The sequence below is a fragment of the Chelonia mydas genome, chromosome 1, assembly GCF_015237465.2.
Source record: "Chelonia mydas isolate rCheMyd1 chromosome 1, rCheMyd1.pri.v2, whole genome shotgun sequence".
NCBI classification, from domain to species: domain Eukaryota; kingdom Metazoa; phylum Chordata; order Testudines; family Cheloniidae; genus Chelonia; species Chelonia mydas.
This window is the reverse complement of record NC_057849.1, coordinates 58,609,772-58,636,188: the sequence shown is the minus strand read 5'-3', so window position 1 is coordinate 58,636,188 and position 26,417 is coordinate 58,609,772. Positions and strand designations below refer to the sequence as shown.

The 26,417-nt window shown below is 41.0% G+C and overlaps 1 protein-coding gene across 3 annotated transcripts in view; it reads right to left on the bottom strand.

Moving 5' to 3' along the window:
* The window catches only part of HTR2A (5-hydroxytryptamine receptor 2A), a 52,676-nt gene extending 26,487 nt beyond the window's left edge, over positions 1 to 26,189 (bottom strand). Inside the window, exons 1-4 of one of the 3 annotated variants that reach the window (XM_043522398.1) lie at positions 25,997 to 26,189; positions 18,945 to 19,207; positions 17,804 to 18,223; positions 13,352 to 13,552 (exon numbers count right to left, since the gene is read on the bottom strand). In XM_043522398.1, the coding sequence (XP_043378333.1) occupies positions 13,352 to 13,552; positions 17,804 to 18,209 (607 nt within the window). In that variant the 5' untranslated portion in view covers positions 18,210 to 18,223; positions 18,945 to 19,207; positions 25,997 to 26,189. Of the gene's footprint in view, positions 1 to 13,351; positions 13,553 to 17,803; positions 18,224 to 18,944; positions 19,374 to 25,996 lie in introns of those variants that run through there. The other 2 variants (XM_043522396.1, XM_007058770.4) reach the window with 2 other exon arrangements.
* Positions 26,190 to 26,417: the final 228 nt, after the last annotated feature.

Here is a 26,417-nt window from a genome sequence, read left to right as displayed (position 1 = left end):
CAGCCCTCATCTTCTATTAATTATTATTATTATTTATTTGTATTCCTGTAGCACCTTGGAGACTTAGTCATGGACCAATTGTAGCCAGTAGGAATGGATGGCTCTTAGCACCTCAGATGTTGGAGTTTATGTAATCTGGAATTTCTGGAGTGGATTTTAGATGCAGTTATGGTGTTTTTAATTGTCTCAGCATTTTATGTTACAGTGTTAGATAGTGTCTTTTATTTTTATTGTGGTTTTATTGATAGACCCCAATCAGGAACAGGGTCCCATTGTGCTGGGCTCTACAACAAACACATAAGAAAATACAGTGCTGCCCTGGAGAATTTACAATCAAAGATGACACAAAACATACGTTGGAGAGAGGGATACAATCAAAATATCTACAATTTATATAGCTATTACATCTGAAAATAAACATCGAAAGAACATTAAATTACCTTAATTCGGTCCCTTTGTGCATATACATTATGATATAATATTTAATCACATGATCACATAGTATTTTTTTGCCTCAGGATCCCTGCCTAATTCAGTGCACAGGATGCTCTGGGTATGAATCAGGGCTGTGTATTAAGGAGGCTGTTGTCTGTAGGACCTCTGTTTCATTTGTTGTAGAAATTGGAAGGTGTGTGGTGAATGGGGCAGGTGATTGCAGGATGAGAAAGGATGGTTTCATAGAATGTAGAACAGGATGGGACCTCAAAAGGTCATCTAGTCCAGCCAGCTGCACTAAGGCAGGACTAAGAGATCATCCCTCATAGATGTTTGTCTAACCTATACTTAAAAACCTCCAGTGTGGGAGATACCACAACCTTCCTAGGTGATTTGTTCCAGTGCTTAACTACCCTGACAATTAAGAAGTTTTTGCTAATGTCCAACCTAAGTCTCCCTTGCTGTTATTATTTCTTGTCCTGACCTTGGTGGACAAGGAGAACAATTTATCACCCTTCTCTTTATAACAAAGTTTATTGTAGTTGAAGACTCTTATCATGTCCCCCTACAGTCTTCTCCTGATAATACATCTCAAAGTGATGTTCATTTTCTACAACAGTGTTACATTATTGACTCATATTTAGTTTATGATCCATGATAACTCCCAGATCCTTTTCTGCAGCACTCCTTCCTAAGGCAGTCATTTCCCATTTTGTATTTGTGCAATTGATTATTCCTTCCTAAGTGTACTACTTTGTTCTTACTGAATTTCATTCTATTGATTTCAGACCATTTCTCCAGTTTGTCAAGATCATTCTGAATTCTAATCCTGTACTCCAAAGCGCTTACCAAGTTTGGAGGATTTGTATCTTCCACATACTTTTAAAGTGTACTCTCTATGCTATTAGCCAAATCATTTATGAAGATATTGAATAGAACTGGACCCAGGAGAGATTGCTGTGGGATGCCACTTGATGTGCCTTTCCAGGTTGACTGTGAGCCATTGATAACTACTCTCTGAGTATGGTTTTCCTACTAGTTGTGTACCCATCTTATAGTAGGTTCGTTTAGGCTATATTTCACTAGTTTGTTTATGAGAAGGTCCTGTAAGAAGTATGAAAAGGCTTCCTAAAGTTAAGATATATCACATTTATTATTTATTTATTAAGGGCTTCCCCCTTATCCACAAGTCTTGTTAACCTGTCAAAGAAGGGCATGGTCTGAAATTATTTGTTCTTGACAAATCCATGTTCACTGTTACTTATCATCATATTATCTTCTAGTTGCTTACAAACTGATTGTTTGATTTGTTTAATTGATTATTTTCTCCATTATTTTTCTGGGTACCAACATTAAACTGACTGGTCTATAATTCCATGGGTTGTCCTTATTTCCCTTTTCATAAATAGGTACTAAATTTTCCCTTTTCCAGTCCTCTGGGATCTCTCCTGTCCACCATGAGTTCTCAAAAAGAATTGCTTGTGGTTCAGAGATCTCTTCAGCCAGTTCTTTAAGTATTAACTTGTTCTTTTCCTATTTTAGCCTCAGATCCTATCCCATTTACACGGATGTTCACTATGTTAGTCTTCTGAACACTGTTAACTTTTTTTTTTTGTGAAAACTGAAACAAAAAAGGCATTTAAAATTTCTGCCATTGCTGTGTTTTCTGTTATCATCTTTCCCTCCTCATTGAGTAATGGACCTACCCTGTCTTTGGTCTTCCTCTTGCTTCTAATGTATTTGTAAAATGTTTTCTTATTACCCTTTATGTCCCTAGCTAGTTTAATCTTGTTTTATGCGTTGGCCTTTCTAATGCTGTCCCTACATACTTGTGTTGGTTTTTTTATATTCATCCTTCATAATTTGACCTAGTTTCTGCTTTTTGTATGACTCTTGTGAGTTTCAGGTTGTTGAAGATTGCCTGGTTAATTCAGGATGGTCTCTTGCCATACTTCCTATCTTTTCTATGCAGTGGGATAGTTTGCTCTGGTTCCTTTAATGTCTCTGTCATAAAAATAAAGGGAAGGGTAAACCCCTTTAAAATCCCTCCTGGCCAGAGGAAAAATCCTCTCACCTGTAAAGGGTTAAGAAGCTAAAGGTAACCTTGCTGGCACCTGACCAAAATGACCAATGAGGAGACAAGATACTTTCAAAAGCTGGGAGGAGGGAGAAAAACAAAGGGTTTGGGTCTGTCTGTATGATGCTTTTGCAGGGGACAGAACAGGAATGGAGTCTTAGAACTTTTAGTAAGTAATCTAGCTCGTTATGTGTTAGATTATGGTTTCTTTAAATGGCTGAGAAAAGAACTGTGCTGAATAGAATGACTATCCCTGTCTGTGTGTCTTTTTTGTAACTTAAGGTTTTGCCTAGAGGGATTCTCTATGTTTTGAATCTAATTACCCTGTAAGGTACCTACCATCCTGATTTTACAAAGGTGATTCCTTTACTTCTATTAAAAGTCTTCTTATAAGAAAACTGAATGCTTTTTCATTGTTCTCAGATCCAAGGGTTTGGGTCTGTGGTCACCAATGCAAATTGGTGAGGATTTTTACCAAACCTTCCCCAGGAAGTGGGGTGCAAGGGTTGGGAGGATTTTGGGGGGGGGGGAAAGACGTGTCCAAACTACATTTCCCAGTAAACCCAGTTAAAGTTTGGTGGTGGCAGTGGAAATTCCAAGGGCAAAGGGTAAAATTAATTTATACCTTGGGGAAGTTTTAACCTAAGCTGGTAAAAGTAAGCTTAGGAGGTTTTCATGTACCCTAGAGTTCAGAGTGGGGAAGGAACCTTGACAGTCTCTTTAAGAAATTGCCAACTCTCCTGAACTCTTTTTTCCCTTAGACTTGCTTCCCATGGCATCTTTTCTACCAGTTCTCTGAGTTTGCTAAAGACTGCCTTCTTGAAATCCATGGTTTTCATTCTACTGTTTTCACGACTACCATTCCTTAGAATCACGAACTCTGTCATTTCATGATCCCTTTCACCCAACCTCTCTTCCACCTTCAAATTTTCAACCCGTTCCTCCCTATTTGTCAGAATCAAATCTAGAACAGCCTCTCCTCTAATCGTTTTCTCCACCTTCTGCAATGAAAAGTTGTCTACAATGCATTCCAAGAACTTGTTGGATAACCTGTGCCCTGCTATATTATTTTCCTAGCAGATGTCTGGGTAGTTGGAGTTCCCCATCACCAAGTCCTGTGCTTTGGGTGAGTTTGTTATCCTCATCCACCTCTTCTTCCTGGTTTGGTGGTCTATAGTAGACCCCTAGCATGATATCACCCCTCTTTTTACCCCTTTCATCCTTACCCAGAGAATTTCAACAGGTCTGCCTCTCACTTTTAGCTCAACCTCATTGCAAGCTTATACATCTTCGATATTCAAGGCAACACCGCCTCCCTTTTTTCCCTGCCTGAGCTCCCTGAACAAGCTGTACTCTTCTATACCAATATTCCAGTTGCGTGAATTATCCCAAGTCTCTATGATGCCAATTATGTCATAATTGTGATTATTCACTAGTATTTCTAGTTCCTCCTTTATATTCCCCACACTTCTTGCTTTAGTATACAGACATCTAAGATGTTCATTGGATGTCCCCTCTACATTCCGTCTTGTCTCTCCTTTGTTCCTGCTATGATAGCCCATGTTCCCCTCTGATTCCAAACCTTCACCCAGATCTCCATGTTCTGGACTTACTTATGGGCTTTTGTCTCCTGCCCCCTTTTAAGGTAGTTGAACTCTGACCTGAAGAATTGGATTCTATCCCTGCCTCTGCTACAGAGTTCCTATGTGATGCTAGTCAAAAGGCTTATACCAAACTTTTCAGAAGTTGTCACTAACTGTGTGTTCCTCATTTTCTGGGTGCCTGACTTGAGACCATGGGGTCTCACTTGCAGAAGTGCTGAGCACTCACAGCTGCAACTGAAGTCAATGGGAGCTGTGCTTTGGACATACAAAGTGCTATACAATGCTAAGTACTCTGAAAAAATCACATCCTAAATGTCTCACATTGGGCACCTGAAATTAGTAGACATTTTTGGCCTTAATCTCTTTGTCTCAGCTTCCCATCTGTAAAATGGGGATAATAATACCCACTAATCATTGTGAAAATACATTCATTCATATTTGTGAAGCACTCAGATACAATAGTGATGAGCACCATAGAAAAGTGCATGAGAAAATTATTATAATTCTGCCTACATAGCAGGATTTGAATAGTTTGAAGTAAACAGGGCCACACACTGAGCAGTGAGGAGAAAAAAATATTGAATAGCTGCTCATTAATTGAGTACTCTCCATTCTGGGCACTAAGTGAGGCAGAGATCCTATGGGACAAAATAGTATGTCATCATGTAATTAAAGACTGGATCATAATTAGGGCCCTACCAAATTCATGGCTGTGAAAAATGTGTCATGGGCCATGAAATCTGATCTCCTCCATGATATTTGGCTATTGTAGGGGAGGGGCAGGGTTGGGGGTGCCCCACCATGCACCGGGCTCCAGCTACTAGTCCTGGCTGGGCCGGGGAGGGATGGGACTTCCTCTTCCCAAGCTCTGCGGCTGTGCTGCCTTCAGAGCCCAACTGGGTGGAGCTTCCTGCAGCTGGGGGAGGTTCCCAGAGGTGGGTCTGACCCATCTCTGGAGTGGCCTGTGCAAAGGAAGAGGAAGTCCCATCCCTCCCAGCCCCACCAGGACTAGAAGCGGGAGCCTAGTGCATTGTAAAAGCCCCCAGTTGGGGTGCCCCCCCCAAGTGATGACCCTCCCCATGCCCTCTTATCCTCACATCTGCGCTCCTGCTGGCAGCGGCACTGGCTTTAGAGCTGGGCGCAGAAGTAAGGGTGGCAGTCCTGCGACCCCACCTATAATAGTTTTACTACCGCCCACAACAGTCTTTTGGGTCGGAACCCCCACAGTTACAACACTGTGAAATTTCAGATGTAAACATTTTAAACTATGAAACTTTAATTTAAAAATCCTATGACTGTGAAATTGACCAAAATGGACCATGAATTTGGTAGGGCCTTAATCATAATGCATACATACACAGGGGGCTGAGTTTAGGTTGAATGGACAACCTTAATTCTGGCTAACCTAACTCTTGAGTGTTTACTTTGCAACCTTAATAATGATCTTTTAACATAGCTTGTTTGTGTAATTATATACAAATTTAGGAACATTTAACAATATACAAAATTAATCAATGCTCTTATATTATGTCCGGCTGCCCCTTACTGTGCCTTTAATTAGTTGACTGAGTACTTGTAGGAATCATGGAAGTAGTAGTATTGAGAAGGGATCTGAAAAATAAGAAGGTAGATAATGCTCTGCTTGTATCTGCCCGTTCTTCAGGTTGGTTCTCTACCATGGGGTGGAGGATCTTGGGGTACAGCTCCTGATCCAGATGCTTGTGCCAGCTCCACAGGTGGAATAAGGTGACATTGCTTCCCTGTCTGCTTCCCGTCCCACCTGATCCAGTGTGTATAATACATCACTGACATGTGTATGGGTGTTTAGCTTTGCGCTGTTCCTCAAAAAGAGCTGCTATGGTACTTGGCACAAAAATTTCAAAAATGGAGTGGATTATGTAGTGTGGTCCAAAAAAAATTGCGAGCCTCTACATCAGCACTTCCCTAGCTTTTGAGAGCTGAGTCTCCCCCATACAGGAAAATAAAACCAATCACACTCCCCTTCAGCCCTGCCATATTGGCTAGACAGCATAGAGGAAAGTTACATTACCACCGTTCCATGCCCCCTAGGCTGTTCCTTCCTGTAGCCATCTCCCGTCTAGGGGCTGGGGCTGACCCCTGCTGATGAGGTGAATGGCCATAGGTCTGGGCTTTGGCCCATTGCTGGGGCAATCAATAGTCATTTGGGCTCTGGCCCCCTATATGGGGCAGAGCAGGGAAACAGTTTAAGGCTCGCAGCTCCTGGCTGGAGCAATCAATAACAGTTTGGGCTCTGGCCTCGTGGGTGGGGGAGAGCAAGGAAACAGTCTCCCAGTCCCTGATGTAGGTCTTCTGGCCTAGGGTGAGTTGGAAGACACCTCAGATGTGGGGTGGCAGCAGGGGGTAGGGGGACTTGGGCCCACCCTACTCCACCAGGTCCCAGCTCCTGCCAGTAAAAGTGGCGGATGGTCCTGCCACTGGGTCTGCAGGGGGATAACAAAACTTCTGGAGCATGCTGCCTCACTTCCTAGCAGCACAACTGGAACAAGATCTGTTTTCCCTGAGCTACTTCCCACTACTCTTGGCGAGAGAATGCTCCCATCACTGTGGGGGTCAGCCTTTCAATCTAGTGGTCAGGCAACACTTCCTCTGGTTGCTCCCTGGGCTTCTCCATCTCCAGTGGCTAAGGTGTGCCTTCACTTCCAGCAGCCGGGTGATGGTTCTGCAGAGGGCTTGGAGAGATATCTGCTTCTTTCCCTGATCCAGCCACAGCTGAACTCCAGGACCCTGCTCTTATGCTTCTGCCTCTGCACTTCCTGTAAGGGGGGAGGGCAGGATGGGTTTGGCTGTGCCCACCAGGGAGCGTTAACCCTTTCAATACTGGAAGGAGGTCCTTTGGCCTTACTTGACTTCTGCTTTGGGAAATGCTCATCTACATTTTGCAGTAATCAAAATTTTGAAGTCTTCAAAACAGTGCTGCCCAGAGGATTCAGGGGGCCTGCGGCAAAGCAATTTCAGGGGCCCCTTCCATAAAAAAAAGTTAGTTTTGCCACCCCAAGCGGCGAAGAAAAAAAAAAAAAAGAAAAACCCAAGTCATGCCGCCGAAGAAAGAAGAGGACAGGAGGACCCGCAGCCGAATTGCTGCAAAAGACTGAAACGGAGGGATTGAGCTGCCGCTGAAGTGCTGCCGACGAGGAAGAGAGGGACTGAAAGACCCGCCACCGAATTGCCACCGAAATTGCCCCTGCCCTGTCTGCGGGGCCTGGGGCAAATTGCCCCACTTACCCACCCCCAACTCCCAGGGCGGCCCTGCTCCAAAACTATGGAAAAGGAATTGGCAAAAGTTTTGAGATAAATGTTGCAAACGTTTTTTTCATCAGCTTTGCCCAGCCTTATTTGGGATCCTAATGGAGGAAAATTACTGTATAAATCTATGTGGTTACTGACTAGGGAGAGCTGAGAGTGCCTGAAGGCAGTGAACAGATGTGTAGGCTGAGGAAGGAAGAATAAGAGAAGAGAGAAACTCAGCTAAGAGGATTTGGGCTTCATCAAACTTCACATGACTTAGATCACAATAGGAGGGTGAATCCTGTAACAAAGAAGGGTAAGAACTTAGGAATGATATGAGTGAAACCTTAACATTTATTACTCTAACTTTTATTTTATGTACTGTTTTCAAAGGTCTGCTAAAAGGAGAGAAGGCTGGATTTTAGCCCTTTTACAGAGGATTGTGTTTCTTAGACAGGTTTAGATTCCAAAAATTTGCACAAAAGAAGTGAACTAGATTAATTTTATTGAGCTTCTATAGAGTTTTTCAATGTGGGCTTTATTTATAGCACCACATATTCTAGCTGAATGTTATCAAACTGGGTTTCACATAGACCACTGTAATACATTTCAAGAAGTGATAATGTCTAGTTTTTTGACACCTATTTTCAGATATCACCTCTATGCTCTAAAATAAATTGAATCATTTTCAGTGTTTAGACATTTAGGGTTTCTAAAATAACAGGCCTGCCCCTGCAATAGCCACACATAACCTAATTATCCAGCCACTTTGGGTACTGTTTGAATTAAGAATTAAAGACAGAATTAGAATCTGTTACAGTAATTAGATTTTATCTTAAACCAATTGCCCTTGGCTCTTCATGGTCCGGAGAAATAAAGGCTGCTGGCTTAATGTTATTCTGCTGTTAAATATAAAAACTCATTTTAATACAAAATTTAGGCTGAGAACATCAAGATTTTCAGAAGTCAGGTAAGTCACATTTCCTGTCCCATATTGTTATGTAATACATTATGAGCTCAGTCCAAAGCTCCCTGAAGCCAGTAGAAAGACTGTCATTAATGTCAGTGTTGTTTGGATCAGCCCCTAATAAAACTAGAGTGCACTAAAGTTCATATTTAAACAGGAAATCAGGAACAAAAATATTTTGGGATTTTAAGAGTTTGAAATGCTTGATTTGTCAACCTCATTGTTGAATTAGTTTTAATATTTAATTTCCTTGGCCAAGATTTTCATAAGTATCTAGTGATTTTGACTGCATTCATTTTTTGGATGCCCAACTTGAGACACCTTAAAGGAATCTGGTTGTCATAGGGCAGGTGCTCATCACTTTGTGAAAATCTGCCCACAGCCCCTGCCCCTACACTCAGTCTTCTTTTTTAAAATAGAAAAGAAAAAGGAGAAAAAATCCAGAGTTATTCATCTGGCAGAGCTGATCAGAAAAAGGCCAGAAGCCCCTGGCATCTTGTCCTCCTTGGCTCGTACTATAGTGACCACTCTATTGAACTCTCCAGGAAAAGAAGAGCATTTGTACCTCATTACACAACTTTGTTATAATTTCACATACTACAGTTCATTCACAAATAGCTCAGATTTTGTTTTATTCATAAAGCATCATTACACCACACATCAACCAACACTGTAGCTTCCTAGCTGTCCCTCTTCAACAACCCCTCATCCTGCCCTCCAATCTAGCCTGCACCTTTCTCTCCCAAGGAAAAACAGTGTCCAAGCTATTAAAAGAGGCAGAACTACAGAACCGACATAAAGCAACTAACAATACTACTCCTGGTTTCGGGTTACTGCAAGCGGAAGAAAGACACTTAGGGCCTGATTCTCTCCTGTTACTCCTACTACTCTGTACCATTCAGGTGATGCAAAGAGGTTGGAATCTGGCCTTAGGTGACCTGCTGAGAATTTCCCTGGCATGACTGAGGTCTATGTTGGCATACAGCCAGCACAGCTAACTCCTACACCAGCTGCACCCCCAGCATAGAGGGCATGGCATCTGTGCTTTGTCAATTCTTACCTGATGTATGGTGCCTGGAGGAGCATAGTCAGCTGGCATAAATAAGAACAGCCACTAATTTATGCCAGAGCTGTTGGTCTACTTTACACTGGAGCTGGGGCCAGAGTAACTTGACAATCAGGAAGCTGTAACTGGCTCTCTGATTGGTATGACCCCCACCTAACCTGTACTGAGCAAAGGTCAGTGAAGGAGAGTATCAAGGCCTTAATCTCTTTCCTTTACCCATATACCCTACAGCTCATCCATAACAGCGATAACAAAACTCCCAAAAGCAACAGAGGTCACAGCCTAACTGAAAACCACAGGAATAGGGGTACAACCGAATGACAAACAAAATGGGACCCAGAAGGCAGAGTATCAAGGGACAGGATAAAGCTATTCTCTCCTGACAGAATCGCTTAGTGACGTCACATTATACTGCATTGCACCTGTGTGGAACTACAAAGAGTTAAATAATGTATAGACTAAGTCCTATAAGTAGCACGGGGAGCCTGGAGATTGGTAAATGATAGATAAAGCATCTCTTTGTTCATAAGCCATTTCCTAACTTTGGTGCGGCAGATTTTTGCAGGCAAGGGAGTGCTGGAGGAGGACAGGGTTACATTACATTGACAATTGATTGACAGTTAGTTGCACTGAAGGGCTGAGACCATTAGGATTCTTTATGGGGCTGGCATTTTTCTTTGTCCCTTTTATGTGGCAATCTGCCATGGTGCACACTCACTCTACTTTGGAGATGAGGGATAACCAGATGCCATGCTGCCGCTCCACTGGTTGTTGTGCAGCTGCCTCCTTCCCTCTTTCCCAGAGCACATCACATTCAAGACATATTCACGCCTCGGGGGCTGGAATCTTCTTCCTTCAGCTTGTCACTCCATGCATCATGATACCACAGTACTAACAAGGCATCCGAGCACCATTCCATTCCTCTCACTACTCAGTCTGTTAACTGGATTTTTGTATACATATATTTAATTTAACAGCTGTTATGATTAGGTACGATATGTAAATGAGATAGGTTGCACGATATCATCCCACCTGAATTCCAGGATTACATCACAGGTGTTATTATCAAAACATAACAGAGCCAGATTCTAGAGAGACAAGGTGGGTGAGGTAATATCTTTTATTGGACCAATTTGTGTTGGTGAGAGAGACAAGCTTTTGAGCTACACAGAGCTCTTTTTCAAGTCTGGGAAAGGTACTCGGCGCATCACAGCTAAATACAACGTGGAACAGATTGCTTTGCATAGAAAGTTAGCACATATTCCAAGGGACCATTAAAGGTGGAGTGGCCTGTTGAAACCTCTGCAGTCATAGGACCAAAAGGGAGGGGTTACTGGGTTACAGATTGTTGTAATAAACCATAAATCCCGTGTCTCTGTTCAGTCCATGATTTTTAGTGTCTAGCAGAGTTATGAATTTAAGCTCCCACGCTCTTCTTTTGAAAGTGTTGTGGAGGTTTTCTTTGAGGATGAGGCCTGATAGGTTAGGTATATAGTGATCACTTTGTGAAAAGTGATCACCTACAAGCGATGTCTTTTTTTTGTCTTTTTTGTCTTTTCATTTTCCTGTGTGAGTTCATCCGAGTGCGTAGTGATAGTCTGGTTTCACCCATATAGTTGTTATTGGGGGTATTTAGTGCACTGGATGAGGTACACCACAAGTTATGATAGGCACTTGTAGGATCCATGGATCTTGAAAGGTGCGTTGTGGGGGGTGTTGATCGTTGTAGCAGTTGAGATATGTCTGCAGGTTTTGCATCTGTTGTTCTGGCAGGGTCTGGTGCTACTTTGAGTAGGTGTGTCCTGGTCTGTGGGGAGCTTGCTTCTGATGATGAAGAGTTTGGAGAGGTTGGCGGGTTGTTTGAAGGCCAGAAGAGGGGGGTTCAAGAAAGATTTCTTTCAGGATGGTGTCCCCACTGAGTATGGATTGTAGTTTTTTGATGATACCCCATATGGGTTCCAGTATGGGGTGGTAGGTGACAACTAGGGGTGTGGGATAGGAGAGGGTTTTATTTCTGTATGAAGAAGTTAGCATATTGGTGAGCCATCCTAGTACCAATGGCTGTTCCAATGGTTTGGACAAAGTGTTTGTTGTTGAATGTACAGTTGTTATGGGTGAGGATGAAATGGGATGACAAGGTATTTGGAATGGCCATCTGAGGGTTGTCCAGTGTCTTGAAAATATTTGTAAATATTGGATCTTACACATGCCTGTCACAACATGTGGCGTACCTCATCTAGTGCACTAAATGCTTCAATAACAACTATGTGGGTGAAACCAGACAATCACTATGCTCTTGAATGAAGTCACAGAGGAAAATGATTAAAGACAAAAATGCCCTATTACCCCTCACAAAGCAGTCACTCTATATTTGACTTATTAGGCTTCATCCTCAAAGGAAACCTGCACAACATTTTCAAAAGATGAGCCTGGGAGCTTAAATTCATAACTCCACTAGACACTAAAAATCATGGACTGAACAGAAACACTGGATTTATGGTTTATTACTGCACTCTGTAACCCACTAATCCCCCCTTTTTGGTCCTATGACTGCAGAGGTTTTAACAGGCCACACCGCCTTGAATGGTCCCTTAGAATATGTGCTAACTTTCTATGCAAAGCAATCTGTTCCACGTTGTATTTAGCTGTGATGCGCTGAGTACCTTTCCCAGACTTGAAGAAGAGCTCTGTGTAGCTCAAAAGCTTGTCTCTCTCTCCAGTAGTATCTCCAATAAAGATATCACCCTATGCATCTTTTCTTTCTAATATCCTGGGACCAACACAGCTACAACACTGCATAAAGCAAGATTCTGTCATTTTCAATCATGCCACACTTCATTGCTTTCTAATAAACATAGGCATCATGTTATACAGAGAATACGGGCCATGTTATTATCAGTTATTAGTACATTATCATAACACAGAAAATGTGTGGATCAACTGATCATTGGTGGGAGAAAAAACTATAGATGGTTAAATCCTACTGAATTTTTTATTTGTACAGTGCTTTCTATTACCACGACGGGTGTTTATAACTCTTGAAACAGCATGATAGAAAGGACATATGCACACACAACCCTCCCCCCCCCCCCAAGAGTTTTGAAAGGGAACATAATCCCTTGTGTTTCAAGGCATAAACCAACCTCTAACTAATGGGGATTGAGAAGAAGCTTTCCGTGTGAGCAGTTTATTCCAAAATTGCATTCTTTGTGAAGCAACTAGTGTTGGCCACTGTCAGTCAGAATACTGGACTAGATGGATCACTGGCTTGACCCAGTCTGGCAATTGCTATGTTCCTATGAATTTGTGATTAGCATAGTTTAAAATGTACACTTTTCTGTGCATTTTGTACACAGGTATAGGTGTATAGGTGACATCCGAGATCCATGGGGAAATCCCTCACATTGCTAGGCACAAAGGCCCAGATCCTGCCCACTCAGCATACAGTGGCACAGCACTGGATCCATGTGTCTTGGGCTCTCAGTGACCATGGAGGAGCAGATAGGCTTTGCCTCAAAAATGAACAAACCAAAAAAAGCAACCCAGCTGTAAACAAGTCATAGTGGTAAGGTGTCAGGAACAATTGAATTACAGCTAAATCAGAGAGCTCTTTTTTCAGTCCTGATCATTTGCTTTTTCCTGCTGTCCAGGTAGTAGGGGATATCAATACTGAAAACAAGCACATCTATAGAAGAAACTTGAATACAGCAGTTTTGACTTTGTTATGTATTCTTTCACTGCAGAGTGTGGCTCAATATTTCTCCACTTGCCATTGTCACTGGTGATTTTTATCATATAATTACATTGCACCACATCTAATACTGGGGCAAACAAAATCTTGCAGCCTGGGACACAATTTTACTCTGCAATATATGTGTCAAGTCTCTCAAAAAACAGGAATCTATAATTATGTGTTGAAATGTTGCCTCACTTACCAACAGATATTGTCCAAACAGCAATTATTTTTGTGAAAGCCTTAGTTCTGGAGTTAAAGCGGCTGTGATGGATGGGATTTCGTATGGCAATATAGCGATCCAGAGAGATGGCACAGAGGTGCATGATGGAAGCAGTGGAGAAAAGCACATCCAAATAGATCCAGACAGCACAGAGTTTTGTAGGCAGAGGCCATGTATATCCTGCAAAGGAGAAACTTAGCATCAGCTAAGCAGAGTATAAATGGATGGATGAATTTTACTATTGCTTATAACTTTACCTAACTTAACCATTGGGGCTGAGATGTTGTTGGCTTGCTTTCTGCCTCTGGCTGATTTTATATACACGGGCATTTCTGAGAAAGATGTTAGGGAAAAATAGGCAGTTTTATCAATGTAAACATATTTCTTCAGTTTTCTTAAAAGAGCTCTAGCACCTCCAGGGTTTGGAGCAAATTTAGCAGAGGGACAGTCCTGGGAGTAGAGAAGTGCATTTTGTTTTCCCTGTGAAAATACATACTGATTAGACCAAGTTACAAAAAAATTGCCATTTCCTCATGCTCAGGAGAGCTTGTGAGAGGCCTGCTGCTAAAATCTCTGAAAGTTCCATTTGCACTGAGCATGCTCCAGTCCCACAGTGCTAACCACACTGAAGGTCCCAGGCAGAGAACTAGAGCTCCAGATAGGGATGATATGGAAGCTATAGCAGCAGCTGCGGTTACCCCTTTGGCACAGGGCAGAGTTTCCTAAAGTATGTATGGCATTTGAAGCACTAGCTGGGGGTGTGTGGAACAGGGGCAGTGCAAGTTTCCTCATGTTGTCCTGCTAACATGACAGGGTGGAAGGGGAATGTGAATGGCTTAATTTTTCTGAAGTGTGTCTCAGTTTTCCATCAGAAAAATACTAGCCAAAGAGCGTAAAGTGAGTGGAAAGTGAAGGTAGTACAGCTCCCCCTTCCACTAAAACCATAGGAAAAACTCCTCTGCTCTCCCTCTTTCTTGGCTGGAGCGGTGAGAGCTCCCGTTCCTGTTTCAATGTGCTCTACCCACCAGGGAAGGTGTGCTGAGTGCTAGGGGGATACAGTGAGTTCTAGTTTCAGTTCTTCCTCTCTACACTTCCTGGTCCTTATTATTAAACAAGGCCTGCTCCAACCTGAGAAGGCAGGCAAGTATCATTCCTCCATATTACAGATGGGATAACTGAGAAGTACCCAGGGTCTTTTGTGACAGAGTTGGAAATAAAACCACAACACCAGAATCTGTGCTGTGCTTCTCAGAAAGCGTTGTATGAAGAAATGGGGAGAAAAGTTGGTTTTAAGTCACCTTTGTATCTCCTAGAGTCTGGGCTGCTCTAAGAGCTGGTTCTATCCCCAGCGTAAATTAGGGGTTCCAGAGACTGCCCTAATTTACAGCCTTACACAGATGCCCATGGGATTCCTCACAGCTCAGAACTGCTGCAGCACAGAGCTTTGCCTCCTTCCGCTGGCATGCCCCTATGCTGAGGGCTGCAAGAGTGTGAAGTGTAGGGCCGGGTCACAAATACTGGGGACCAGAATTTATCCATAGATCTAATATGGTAGACCCAAGTTTTAGCTACTTAGCCACAATGCTTTTCTGAAGGGATGTGCCAAACTTATGTGTTTCGCTGTGCACAGTCCCCTCCAGAGCCAGGAATATAACCCCAGATTCTGGATTCCCAGTATTCCCCTGCTGTCCAGCAAACAGTTATATAACATTGGCGAAACATGTGTCACATTCTTCTTTAGTGGCTGGTCCCCATAAAGAGTAACGTCCTACTACTATTACTACCAGTTACTCCTTCAGCTGAAGCAGTAGAGATCTGTGCTGTGGATTGAAAGATCCTGGGCGCCAACTCTACTGATGATGTGTGTAGAGGGACAAGTTTCCACATGAAGGAATATCCCCTTGTCTTGTGTTCGTAGGAGAGCTCTGTTCTGCTCCGGTCTCTGCTACAGACTTCCCAGAGATGTTGGACAAAATGTTATTGTAATGACTACGCACAAGGAGGTTGAGTTAAAGCTGCCTGGGCAGAATTTATTTTTGTCATTTTTTATCTTTTTAATCCTTGACTTTGCAACCTTAACATTCTTTTAATGGATTTTTTTTTTTTTTGGTACGTATCTCTAGAAAATCAGAGAAGGGCCATTTTTTTACGAAGGTAGTTGTATAGCACCAGTTCAAAAGGGACCCAATTCTTGTTTGAGTTCTGGCCAATATTGAAATACAAATAATGTATGTATGTTAATACACATTCACACACACTCTTCAAATTGAGGCCTAAGCCACATTCAAATCTGTATTTCAACTGTTTCTCCAACACTCTAAAGTTCAGTGCATTCGTATCCAGGGTTTTGATCTGGGGTGCTAGTAATTTATACATAGAGGAGGCATTCAGATCTAAGGGATAGTTTTTGCTCCCATTTAAGCCAATGGCCAAACTCTTACGGACTTAATCTGGAATTAGATGAGACTCTAAAAGCCTGAAATAGTGCTGAGCAACTCTCCAGGTGCTGAGTGCTCTGATGATGGGAGTTGAAGGAGCCAGCACCTTTTAGGATTAAGCTCATAAAGCCAGATTATCAAAGGTATTTAGGTGCCCGGCTCCCCTTGATTTTGAGGATCTGGGCCATAATGACTTCTGGTTTGAGTTCTGTTCAAATAGCACCAGAAGTGCTTTGGTGTCTGGGATAATATGATCACAGGTTAATGGGAGTCTGGAAACTGACTGATTCCTGGCCTTTTGCTTCTGGTAGCTGGGGTGAAGTTCTTAGTTCTGCTGGGGAAGGAGGGTTCTCTAGAATAAACTGTTTGCTGGTCACTGTGATGCTGATAATGTATCACGCTGATGCTGCATTTTTAGGAAAGCTCATGCCAGAATGACTGATTTTTCAAAGGCATGTATCCTGGAAAGGGATCTTTCCTCTGGAAAAAGACAGCACACTGCAAAGGAGAAAAAACAGGGAGGAAAAAATAGAGAAGAAACAAAGTGAGAGTCCTTCCTCTGTCAAATGGACGGGATGGAGTTTTTCCTCCTTTGCAGTGATCATGCAGCTGCCCTCCTATTACTGTGCATGTAGTAAGGGTGCATTTGACCATTAAATATTGCGGTTAAAATAAATGAATGGTCACAATTGAATATGGATTTCTGAGCAGAAGCAGGGATTAGCTTCCTCAGTGGCAGGGTCTGGCCAGCAGGAGTCCCTATTGCATGTGTCAGTGAACCATCCAGGGCTTGAGTCTTTCACTTATCTCACAAATCAAGCAATTACTGCTTCTATGGCACTATTTTTCATTAGCTTCCCCACTACCAAAGGTAATGATACTACTGATACAATCAGTCACAGACCCATGCCAATTCCAAACCTAATCTGATAATACTATTTAGGGTAGTTTGTCTAGAACACAGGGAAAGTGAAAGAGGGGGATTTGGAAATAAACTCTTATATTGCTGTTTCCTAATAAAATCTTCCTAAAGTTAAAGTTTAGTGGCTGATGATTTAGCTTATTGAAACAAGCCTAGAAGCTATTTCATCTTATGTCTCCTCTCTTCTTGTATTGGGTATTTTTCTAAGTTTTGAAGGAAAATTATACAAAAATAGGAACATATTTTTATTTAACACTCAGGCTGCTGCTTTTCAACCTTCTCTGCTTTTCAACCTTCTCTGTGTAACAGGCTTCTGAGGATATTGGTCAAAATGACAAACTTCCGATACCAATCTCAATAAACTGTGTCGCAAGTCAATTTACACTTGCAAATTACTCATTAGAATAGATAGAAAAGATCCCGATATTTGATTATTAATTTGTAAATATTACTAACAATTGGGTACAATTAACTCTAGCCACTTTTCAGCCTCCTTCAAAACACTTATTTCAACATTCCATGGTAGCTAATGAAATTTAAAGGTAGACATGTAAATAAGGATCTCAGTGGAAAGATAATTATTTAGAATTGCAATGCTTGATTAAAAAATAAAAATAAAACACAGAGGCAGGCTATTTTAACTCTGAAGGCACCAAGTAATTAATGCTTCTGTGCCTATTTGCAGAGCAAAGTAATTGACAGGACATTACTTCCTTATTAGAAACATATGTGTCAAAGATAAAACTGATACAACAGACAGGACAAAATATCTGATAGCAATTATAAGACAATTCCATCAGAATCAAAGTAGTAAATTGACATTTTGGACTGTGTTTAAAATGTCCATACTTAGAAGTTAAAAGTAAATAAACATGTAAATATTGCATCTGTTCCTTACGAACATTTACCCCTTATAGTTATTTTTCACCTTGAACAGGGAGGTGGGAAGCATATACTTTAAAACTAGCCTTATTTACATTTTTCTTTTCAAGCTGAAATAATAATAGCGTGTGCATGCAATTTTTAAAAAGCTACTCAATGTATGCAATAAGTTAGAGAGGTGATACTCACCATACAGTATGGTTAACATTGACACAGGCATGACAAGGAAACCCAATAGCATATCAGCTATTGCAAGTGACATTAGAAAATAATTAGTGGCATTCTGTAGCTTTTTCTCCAGTGACACAGCCATGATTACAAGAATATTTCCAGCAATGGTTAGAACAATCACTATAACTGTCAGCAGAGCTGGCCAGTTTTTCTCTGGAAGATGAAATAGTGATGAATAACACGGCGGAGCCAGGCTACCTTCACATGAAAGATTAGTTAGGTTTTCGGAGTCCACAGTCAAGTTAAACAGATGAGATGCGTTAACCTCTCCAGGCACAAAAACATTTTTGTAGAGTCTTCTCTCATGATTTAATTGGATTAAGGAGTTTGCAGTTGGGTTCTCCTCGTCACAAAGAATATCCATTGCTAAATCTGAAACTGGGGAGGATGTACAGTGAAAAAACAAAGTTATAACCCTTTGTCACCATCAGGCTTTATATTCCTCTGTTGTTCAGAGCTGATGCTGGTGGAAAGAAGGGACTCTTTTTTTGTCGATTGTTTTTTCATCATTAATATGACATTGAGAAAACTGAGGGAGTTATTCTGGATGCTCAAATACTGTTATTTTCAGTTTCATGTAGTCCAATATCAGCATATGTTAAAAATCCAGTTGAAAAGGAAAACTAATTTACAGGCTAGAAAATGTGGACTCGAGGCTTCAGAGAGCAAAAACATTGGCCAAAAAACTTTTGCAACCACCAGGACTCCCTTCTGTATCTACATCCTATTGCTATTGGTAACTGTAATCACACAGTTTTAAACACAGCAGTATGAAAATAGCTTGCCATACAAAACAGCAGAGCTCTTTGTGCTCTGCATTAAGAAAGTTGATTAAAGATTCCACTCAGCATCTTACTCTCACAATAATTAGATATGCTCTTATTTATAGTCCATCTTCAATATTATGGCTGATAGTCTCTGACTTCTGTCATATTACAATATCATTTTAAGTCTCATACCAAGATTACAAGTAATGTTCCATATTGATTTTAATATGTAATTGTAATGATTACTTTTTGGCCCAGCATGGCTTCAAAATAGAAATAAAATGACTAAGTACTACAATTATTTAAAAAATACAAGATAAGGTAAGACTTACATTGTACTTCAGAGCCCACACTCAAAGTGCATTAGAGTCACTTTGTACCCTGCTTTATTGTGTCCTTCACTGTGTTATCCACTTTTGTGTCCTTTCTCTTCAGTCTCTACAAAAATGATTGTATTTTGATTACAGTTTTGTTGACTTCTACACTGTACATTAGGGTGAAGCCAGTTCCTGTGCTGTGAGTCTTGTTCTCTTCTGAGAGATGGGCAGCTTGCTGTCTCCTTCCTTGTGCATTTCCCCAACTCCCCAAAGGCAAACTACGTTTAAAATAATAATAATATTAGAGCCCTTCTCAAAGTGACACAAAAGAAATCACACAAACCAGAAGGAGCAGTCTCCACAAAGGGATTACTGATTTCAACAGGAATGTAATTTCTTGCTCACTGCCTTGCTCAGTTTGTCAGACCTCCCACTAGCTAGATGTCATAAACTGCAAGGTAGCAACAGCAAAGGAGGGCAGACCAAATAGGGTCTTTTTAAAATAAATACTAGCTTTCTCATTTTATCATTTTGAGGGCTTAGTTTAAAAAAAAATACATTTTTCATTTGTATAGGATGCTGGGCAAAGCAGCTGCAAGTGCTGATAATATTTTACAGGGTGAAGTTTTTAGGAAGGCAATAAATACATCTCATAATGGTATATGCTGGTAAAATTGTAAACATACAGCTTTTTCCATCCTAAAGGTTGCCAATTTTAAGCTAACCCTAAACAGAATTAGTAACATTTAGATTTTTATAATTTTATTTCTGGCTCTTCACTGATGTCATAACCAACTTGCCAACCAATATATATATATATTATCCTGGTAATAAATATAATTCATATAACATATATTTCCTGATGACAACACTGCATATATACCCTGATGTCATTTTTATTTGTCAAGAGCTGGAAGCTACAATTAACCTCAATAACCTGTTTGAAAGAAAAGCATCCCAAGTGAAGTAATCCAATCAGGTAAACACTGTCTAGATTAAATGGTGAAAATAAATGCTCTTCCAGGATTATGGCCTATTCCTTTGTAACATTGGTACCAGGATGCCTGTGGGGAAACTAGTTAACTGATAATGAGACGTTTGAGGGTAACTGAGAATAATTTATGTGTTATGTTGAAAATAAAACAAGCTACCCACTGATGGGGCCAATTACCACCCTACTAACATATAGCATCCCTTCCCCTCTACTCTCTGTCTGTAGATTGAGCTCCTCCAGCCAGGGTTTATACCTTCTTCTATCTAGGTTCTTATATGGCCCTCATCACCATAGTATCTGAGTACCTTAAAAATCAATAGTCAATTTTATCCTCACAGCACTCCGTTTTCCAGAAGGGAGACTGAGGCACAGAGTAGATTAAGTGTTTTGTTCAAGGTTGCACAAGAAGCCTGTAGCTGAGTCCTGCTTTGCACTCAGTTCTTCGAAGTCATAACCCAGGACCCTAGGCCCCCATACAATCCTTCATTCCCCCTTCCCTGTTTGGAAGTGCCACTGCAAATATATTATTCATCATTATTTTGTATTTATCTAAAGATAACTTAGATTATTTATCTAAAGACCTCTAGATTCCTTTACATTTGTTAAAATCATGGGAACTGATCCAATAGGGAGCCTTCAAGCCATGTGATGCAGCAGCACCCCTAGTTCTAGCACCTATGCCTCCACTCAGCTAAAAGTAGAGCACTTCCTGCTTTAAATCTGTGTAACAAACTTACAGTATTGACTACAGCTGCAAAGCCCATCTGTTTTCTCTGATATTTAGGTATGGTGTGGGTGGTATTTGGAGGATTTTTTTTACCTTGATCTGGGTTGTTACTGGTTGGCATTTATTATTATTTTATTAGTGATTGTTGGAGCAGTCTGTTCCAAATGTTGTGAAGGACTGATCGCTGTGATTGGTTGTCTTGTAATTATAAATCAAAACAAATAATTAAATTGTATTGATCTGTTTTACCATAATCTCCAGGGAGTTTCTGTATCCCTAAACTCCTTAATCCTTCTTTCTTTTATACTGAGGGGAGACCATCAAAGGTTTGATGTTTCAGTACACATAGAAAAGGAGTACTTTTGTGGCACCTTAGAGACTAACCAATTTATTTGAGCATAAGCTTTCGGGAGCTACAGCTTCAGTATGCATCCGATGAAGTGAGCTGTAGCTCACGAAAGCTTATGCTCAAATAAATTGGTTAGTCTCTAAGGTGCCACAAGTACTCCTTTTCTTTTTGCGAATACAGACTAACACGGCTGTTACTCTGAAACCTGTCAGTACAGATAAGCACTCTTAAAGTTTGGCTGCCTTTTCTTCATAGAACTGGACTCCAGTTCATATGAGAACATTTTAATGAGATTTTTGGCCTGTCACACTTCCAGCAGGGCCAAAAATACCCCAAGAACACCCTTTCTAATAGGATATTGACTCCTCTTCCAGTTTTGTCTGAAACCAGGAAATGCAGCAGAAAATACATATATACAATAAGTTAAATAAACTCTTTCAACCCCAAACGTTTTGTTCAGTTTCTATTTAATTATGGATGAAATTTCGGATCAGATCTTCCTTTATCCCCAGTGATTCACTACTCCCTGCATTTTGGACTGATGCACACTATTTGTGATGTTTAATAGATTGTTCCACATTCTATTATTATTCATATAACTCCAAAAGTGTGCTGGGTATACTACTATTAAAAAAAACACACACAAACCAGGTCCTGCAGTGAACAGATTACAATTTAAGAGGAGACAAGACACAAGTAATGTAACCTAAAAACAAAGTTGAGAAAGAAGAGGGAGTACAAGGAAACAATACCATATCCTTACTTAGGTAGTTATACATACATCTTGAAAGGCTTGTATTGTTGAGCTTTCATTTTTATTACTGTTGTTGGAAATTCATTTCTAAAGGGCATTGCAAAGAAGTGAGTCTAGTTTTATATATGTACTTTCTATAATTATTTGCTTGACATGTTTATATGCTAGCTTCACATTCAGTTCTCAGTTATGGTTTATGGCCTCTTGGGTTTTGTTTATGCAAGGAAATTGACCAGCACAGTTGTAGAACAATAAAAATAGAGTAATTAGTCCAGAATAAAGTCACTTTTATTCCAGAATAGAGTGTCAACACACGTGAGTAATATCAGAATTGCAATAGCATAATAGCTATGCTTTAGCTTTGCTGGTCAATTTCCCCTTGCAGGCAAGTTCTTGTATCTGAAAATGCTCAACTTGCTACCCATAGTGCTACTCTGAATGGGCCAGGAGCAGTGATGGAGGGAAGAGATCTCAACCAGGAGCAGTGAGGGCAGTGCTCCATGTGGTCGGAGGATGGGCAGACCTGTGAAAGTAAGGGGACATGGACTTCCTATCCATCCTCAGTTTTGTAGAACCTGGGGCCACTGGTGCCAGGTGAGGTCTGCATTGGAAAAACTCTGCCAGGTAGTTTGGGGTTGTTACCCCTGTTTGGTAATACTGTATGTCTCATTGTTACCTTGTCCTCATCAATGTCTCATTGTCATCAATGTGTTAATTCCTTTCCAGTTTGTCCTACACACTATTATTTCTTCATAACATTATGTGACGCTCTGTACCTCATGCTCTAATAAATTTGTTAGTCTCTAAGGTGCCACAAGTACTCATGTTCTTTTTGTGGATACAGACTAACTCGGCTGCTACTCTGAAATCTGTACCTTAGGGGAACACCCAGCACTTCCATGTTCACCCTTGTAAAATAATTGTGTGGTATCCAATGCAATGTTTGTCTATTGGGTGTCTTCAGAAGGCTCATGATGCACTGAGCATTGTTGTTATAGTGATGTTATAGTAATTGTAGTTACAGTAATGTTATAGATTATAATTTCATGTATATAGTTATGAGGCTACAGATGTATCCTCATGGCTTAAAGGAAGCCCAGGCAAAAACTCTCTAAGAGCAGAGGGGCACTTCACACCTCATCAAGGCATGTATGGGACAAACCCAGACCAGCCTCACAGGAACAAAGGACGCTGACCTAGGCAGCAACAAAAGGATCTGTTGGACTCTCGAGTGAGTCACCCCCTCTTCCATTGGTCAGTTTGGGACTGCAATGAGGTAATGCTCACCTAACTCTGAAGGGGCGGCGACGCAAAGCCAAGAGGGAAGAAAGAACATGATAAAAGGAAGAGACATTTGCCATGCTCTTCCTCTCTCTTCCATCTCCACCTACAAACATCATCACCAAGCAACTAAAGCACTGATCAAAGGGGAGAGGCTGGCTGTAAGGGCATTGAAAGTGTTAAGATCAGCTTAGAATGCGTTTTGCTTTTATTTCATTTGACCAAATCTGACTTGTTATGCTTTGACTTATAATCACTTAAAATGTATCTTTGTAGTTAATAAATCTGTTTGTTTATTCTACCTGAAGCAGTGCATTTGGTTTGAAGCATGTCAAAGACTCCCCTTGGGATAACAAGCCTGGTACATATCAATTTCTTTGTTAAATTGACGAACTCATATAAGCTTGCAGCATCCAGTGGGCATAACTGGACACTGCAAGATGGAGGTTCCTAGGGTTGCGTCTGGGACTAGAGATATTGGCTAGTGTCATTCGGTTGCACAATCCAAGGAGCAGCTTACATGCTAGAGGCTGTGTGTGAACAGCCCAGGAGTGGGGGTTCTCACAGCAGAGCAGGGTAAGGCTGGCTCCCAGATCAAGGATTGGAGTGACCTATCAGATCACTGGTCCAGATAATACCAGAGGGGAACATCACACATTACTTATGTATCTGGGTAAAAGACCCTAATATCTGACATCCCCGAAACCACCAATTATAAAGTGTTAAGATACAAAATGATAGAAAGTCATGTAAGTGTAATGGGCCTAATTCTGCATTTGGTTATACTGGTTTCATGCCAGATTACCTCCATTGACTTCATCAGCCGCTGAAACAGTAGGCAGGAGAACATTCAGTGCATTAGCCACTGTGGCAGGGCACTGCTGGGGAAGGCTCAATCAGCTCCTGCCACTCCAGCCCCAATCAGCGGAAATGGTTTGGGTAAGTAGCCTAGGTTTGCCTAATCACTGACTGAACCAGCAAGCCTCATTAGGCAGGAGCTATAAGGCTGGGAGGAAGTGGAAGAAAGGTGGATAGGCAGAGACCAGGAAACTCAGGGAGCAGCAGGAGCCTGCTACTCTGTTGCTGATCAGGCCTGTGTTAGACCAAGCCATTGTAAATAGTCTGTACATCATAGGAAATGGACACAAATAAAGAGCATGGGAGTTGCACCAGTTAGGAGTGTTGCCAAGGGGCTGGATATGCAGGGGTGTTTTGGAGACCCCATTACAGCCACTAAGACCCAACTGGGTGTCTCAACTTTGCTGAGCACATAAAATCCTAACAAGGGATAAATGTGAGTGATATAACATTGTAACATGCATATCTTGTTTAGAATTGTATGTATGTGCTGGGACAAGTTTTCCTCTGTTATATCAGTTCTAAGCTGAGGTAATTCTGACTTCAGTGGAGTTGCAGTGGCATAAAACTAGGATAAATATCTTTGGGGCAGAGTACAGCTGAACAAAGAGTGGGATTTCTCTCCTACAGGAAATTCTAGCACCTCAACTTTTGGTGTCATCCCAATTTGGGATGAAAAGTTAATATCAAATTTTTTCACAGGATGAAAAATTCTAATTGGAAAATGTCTTAATGTTTTATTTTGCCTTTAAAAAATGTAAATGCAATATTCTAATATTCCTAAACTGAAATGTTTCATTTGTAGTCAATTCAACAGTCAGCTGCACCGGCCTACGATGCTGCAGTACCTCATGGGAATTGTAATTCCCATGCCTCTTGCCCCCATTCTCCCCAGTGCACTGGACTCCATGGCTGGATTACATCTCTTCTGATGTACCACAGCACCATGGCAAGATGTAGTTTAATGTTGAACTGACTCAAAAAAAAATTTCAGATCAGGTGAATAAATCAAATATTTTGATTCTGGTGAAACCAAGGAGAAAGGAAATACTTTGTTTAGATTTTCCCAATCAAGGAATTGAATAACTTCAGCAAATTTGATTTTGCAGAAACTGCATTTTCTGCCAAAACACTTTTATGGAAATTTCCTGACCAGCTCAGGGCTGAGGCATTGAATGCTCTCACTTACCGCTGTAGGGACTAATCCTGCAACCTTTATTTAGGGGAAAACTCCCTTAAAAATCAATGTTAGTTTTGCCATAGTGAAGACTGAAGGATCAGTCTCTTTGTCATGTCTTTCTCTCAGGCTCTGAATATTAAAAATATCTATTTGAAGATAGTTTTCATATGACCAGGGGCCTCTGCACACATTTGATTTACTAAAACATGTTTTGCTGTAGCCAGTCTCATTTTAATTTAGGAAGAAATGCATTGGCATCTTGGCTGGTTTATAGAAAAAGCAGTGATATATTATTGTAATCTGAGTTACAAATCTGTTAGTTTGCCTGAAGGTAACATTTTATTTCATCCAGACATACATCTTTGTCACATTATTGACAGAGTCCCATGCTTCAGTATTGCTATCAGAATGTGCTGTGCCAATGTCTCTCTCGTTTCTTAATTTAAACAACCTTTAATAGCCACAAACAGAATTAATCACTTTGATTTGCTCCAGTCTATTGTACAAAGATGTAGCAGCTCCTTTACCTGCCCCAAATTAACACTAGTCCTTCTCCAACCCCTGAATCATCTGGACAGTGCTCCAGTAAACAATGTTCTTTTAGTGTGGTGATCAGAATTACACCTATTGCAAATGTAGCACCATTAGTTTTCTACTGTCAGAATAATTTGTGGGGATTCATACTTTACATATGCACCTCAGAAATACTGTTTGTTTTTCCCCAGCTGCTATCCATTATGGAGAAAGGTTGGTGCACATCCACAATCACCCCTCATCTCTTACTGATCTGTGAAAGCTACCTAACTGGTTTTGAATTTTCCTTCAACTCCATTTAAATTGCTGATGCTCCTTTGCAATTTGTCTCACTAATACATTTAGCCAGAATTAAAATGATGCTCCTTTCCAGGATGATAGAATACTTACCATAGTAGAACAAAAGTAGTTCTAATATTTTCTACTCACTGTTACCAATCTGTAGTGTATATTTCTCTGATTTTTCTGGTAGTGCATACATATCCTTGGTTAATCAAGGCACATCCCACAAGGCATACTGCACTTGGAACTCCAATGCCTGCAAAAGAACTGAAAGTAAAAATCACTTCAGAGTTGGATTAACCCCTGCTGATTTAGGGAGGCTGCAAAATGGCAGGTAGAAACACAGGTAGTGGTTGCACTTTTCACCTGTGTCAGAAATTAGGCTGACTTTCCCCAGCAGAACAGCCTTAGCTATATTTCCCAAGTTGGTGCCAGACTCTTACTGCTGTGCTGGCCAGCTGTGGGCCGGCCAGCTGTGGGACCACCAGCAGAGCAGGTGTTCAGGTTTATTTCTCTTATAACTGTTTCA